Source organism: Ceratina calcarata, unplaced genomic scaffold (assembly GCF_001652005.2).
Source record: "Ceratina calcarata isolate Rehan_Ccalc_2016 unplaced genomic scaffold, ASM165200v1 scaffold430.2, whole genome shotgun sequence".
NCBI classification, from domain to species: Eukaryota; Metazoa; Arthropoda; class Insecta; order Hymenoptera; family Apidae; genus Ceratina; species Ceratina calcarata.
Genome location: NW_017166723.1, coordinates 80,779 through 83,259, shown reverse-complemented (window position 1 = coordinate 83,259; position 2,481 = coordinate 80,779). Strand labels below are relative to the sequence as shown.

Sequence of the window (2,481 nt, the reverse complement as noted above, 5' to 3'; positions counted from 1 at the left end):
TTAACTTTATTTGTAAAAATAAAAATTCGCAGTCTAATTATATTAGTTGGCCAGTAAATTTAATTACATAGCTCAGTTTGATTATTCTACAGTTCGGATTATACGGGGAATAGACAAACGCGATTAGCGTGACGTATTCCATTTCATGCACTGTCATTAGCAACGGAGAAAAATCTGTATATACGGTCGGGGCGTTGTGACTTATATCGCGTTCGAACGGCGAAAGTCAATTAGATTCGAGTAACGTCCTCGTCGAGTTTACGAGCGGGTATCGTGTAGGTGCGAACTGTTGTAATAGAAGCTGCCACGGGTATCGTGAAATAGCAATTATGAGGCGCCTACTTAGCTGTTATCTGGCACCGAACTTTCCGTACATCACTGACCAAAAGTTTCTAGCGTGTCTTATAGAAGCGCGAAATCTTTGCATATTGTCTCTTGGTAATTTGGAATTTTTAGTCGGTAGTGTACTGCGATCTGTGTGTGTACTAAGACGCCAAGGTGTTGCTCGGACCGATAAGAACTGTCCAAGCCCGGACACCTTGTTCGAGATACGTTATCGATCCTGCGGAATGGCTAATTAGCGAGCAGCGTTATGCTCGTTATGTTTACCAATATAACCAAGTGCTCCGTGACGGGTCCAGGTATGTTGAGGGCCTCTTGGCTCGGTCTTATCGTACCCAGCCACGCCCTTGTGCTCGCCACCTCGAACATTCCTAAACGATCACTGAAATAATCCGAGAAAGCTTTATACGTATACATATGTGTACACGTATTTAATTTAATACGAGTATACATAATTCTCAATTCAATTCTACACGAACATAACGCAATCCAGCAAAAAAAGTTTCTCGTTTTTTACAAATATTCATTATGTGATTCACGTAATTTCGTCGTACAGTATAATTAGTATTCTGAAGACAAATCATATAAATTGAATTTCGTTATCATTAAGTATTGACGCGATAAGGAAAAAGGATAAGGATAATAGTTTGCGAGTGTAAAAGAATAGGAATTTTTAACTGAATTTACCCATTGATGAAGGATTTTCCATCCTTGGTTCGCACTATTATTCTGGATTTCGAGGGCTCGACCTCCTCTACCCGGATGTTGGTCGCTCCAGCCGGGACATCAGTTATTTTCTTAGGCTCTGTTGAAAAATTCCCTTCACCCGTTGCGATTATCGGAAGTTTTCTAACTCGCGCGGTCCGCGTACAACGCGCGACGACGACGACGTAGCATCGGTATCGACCCGGGAATAAGAGATTTATTCGTTGAAAGCCGAGAGAACGGCGGAGATTCTTCGGGAAATACTTGACGAAGTTCTCGCACTTTTCACGGTTCTATCGCCCTTTATCCGCGCGGAATTTCAACTTCCCCAACGCTGGACGTTTTATTTATTGCGATTACGGATTCTTTCGCGACTCGTACCAAATCCAACTGAATCGCATTCTATGATTGAACAACTAACTATTCAACACCGTGTACCATACTTTATCGTTGACGTTGGCACACGTGTACGTTCAGTCCTTTACAAATTAAAATTATTCTAAGTGAAAAAAATTACTCATAATAAAAAAATAATTAAATCGATTCCTTTCATTTTAAAAAATTTGTTCCTGAAGAGATTAGAGAACTTGGAGATCATTTCTTAATCTCTCTAGAGACATTGGCACACGTTTAGATTTTAAAACATTAAACTTATTCTAAGTGAAAAACCAGATTATTTGTAATAAAAAAAATAATTAAATCGATTTTCTTCACTTAAAAAGTTCGTCCCTGAGGAGATTAAAAGAACTTGAAGAAATGGCTAAGAAATTGTTATTAGAAATACTTAAAAGATTTTATAAGGCACAAGCGTGAACACAGCGTGAGAGAACTGTCGGCTATAAAATCACCCGTGAATGAAGAGGATCGTGCAGAATGTCAAACGCGTTCAGGGAACGCGCACGAACTGAACTGAACTGAGCTGATCGAGTTTTAAAGAAGCTGGCCGTCTCAACTCGATAATAAAACGGTAACTGTAAAAGCGAGCCGTAAAGGCTAAAGGGTGATTAGGAAGGTAAGTAAAACGCGTGATGAAATTTCAAAGGAGGAACGAGAGCGAGACGATCGAGAGGAGGGTATGGTAAATTAGACTCACGCGAGGCTGCCTGGATCGTTATCTTGCCCTCTTTGAGGCTGCACGAGGTACCGTTACCCTTGCAGACGCCGCACACATCTTCGACGGCGTTCGACTCCATGTTCAGGTCGCAGGGGATCTCTCGGCAGACGCCGTCGACGCAGACATCGCGGATGCCCCTGTAGCAAGTAGTACCGTCGACGACTCTTGCTCTCAGGGAAGCTACCACGTTTGTCTCGCTTAAACAGTACAGGCCGCATGGGTCTTCCGATGCCTTTAGATCTGTTGATCCGATTTACTTGTTCTCAACAAATTTTTACTGCTCCGACATTGTATTATAAAGATACTATGGACTTTTATGC

At 41.6% G+C, this 2,481-nt stretch overlaps 1 protein-coding gene across 1 annotated transcript in view; it reads right to left on the bottom strand.

Annotated features, from left to right (window-relative positions):
• LOC108626866 (A disintegrin and metalloproteinase with thrombospondin motifs 7) overlaps nucleotides 1-2,481 on the bottom strand; it is a gene marked incomplete at its 5' end in the record, with an annotated part of 15,830 nt that overhangs the window by 3,657 nt on the left and 9,692 nt on the right. The window contains 2 exon segments of the mRNA XM_026815154.1: nucleotides 610-724; nucleotides 1,030-1,147. Of these exon segments, the coding sequence (XP_026670955.1) occupies nucleotides 610-724; nucleotides 1,030-1,147 (233 nt within the window).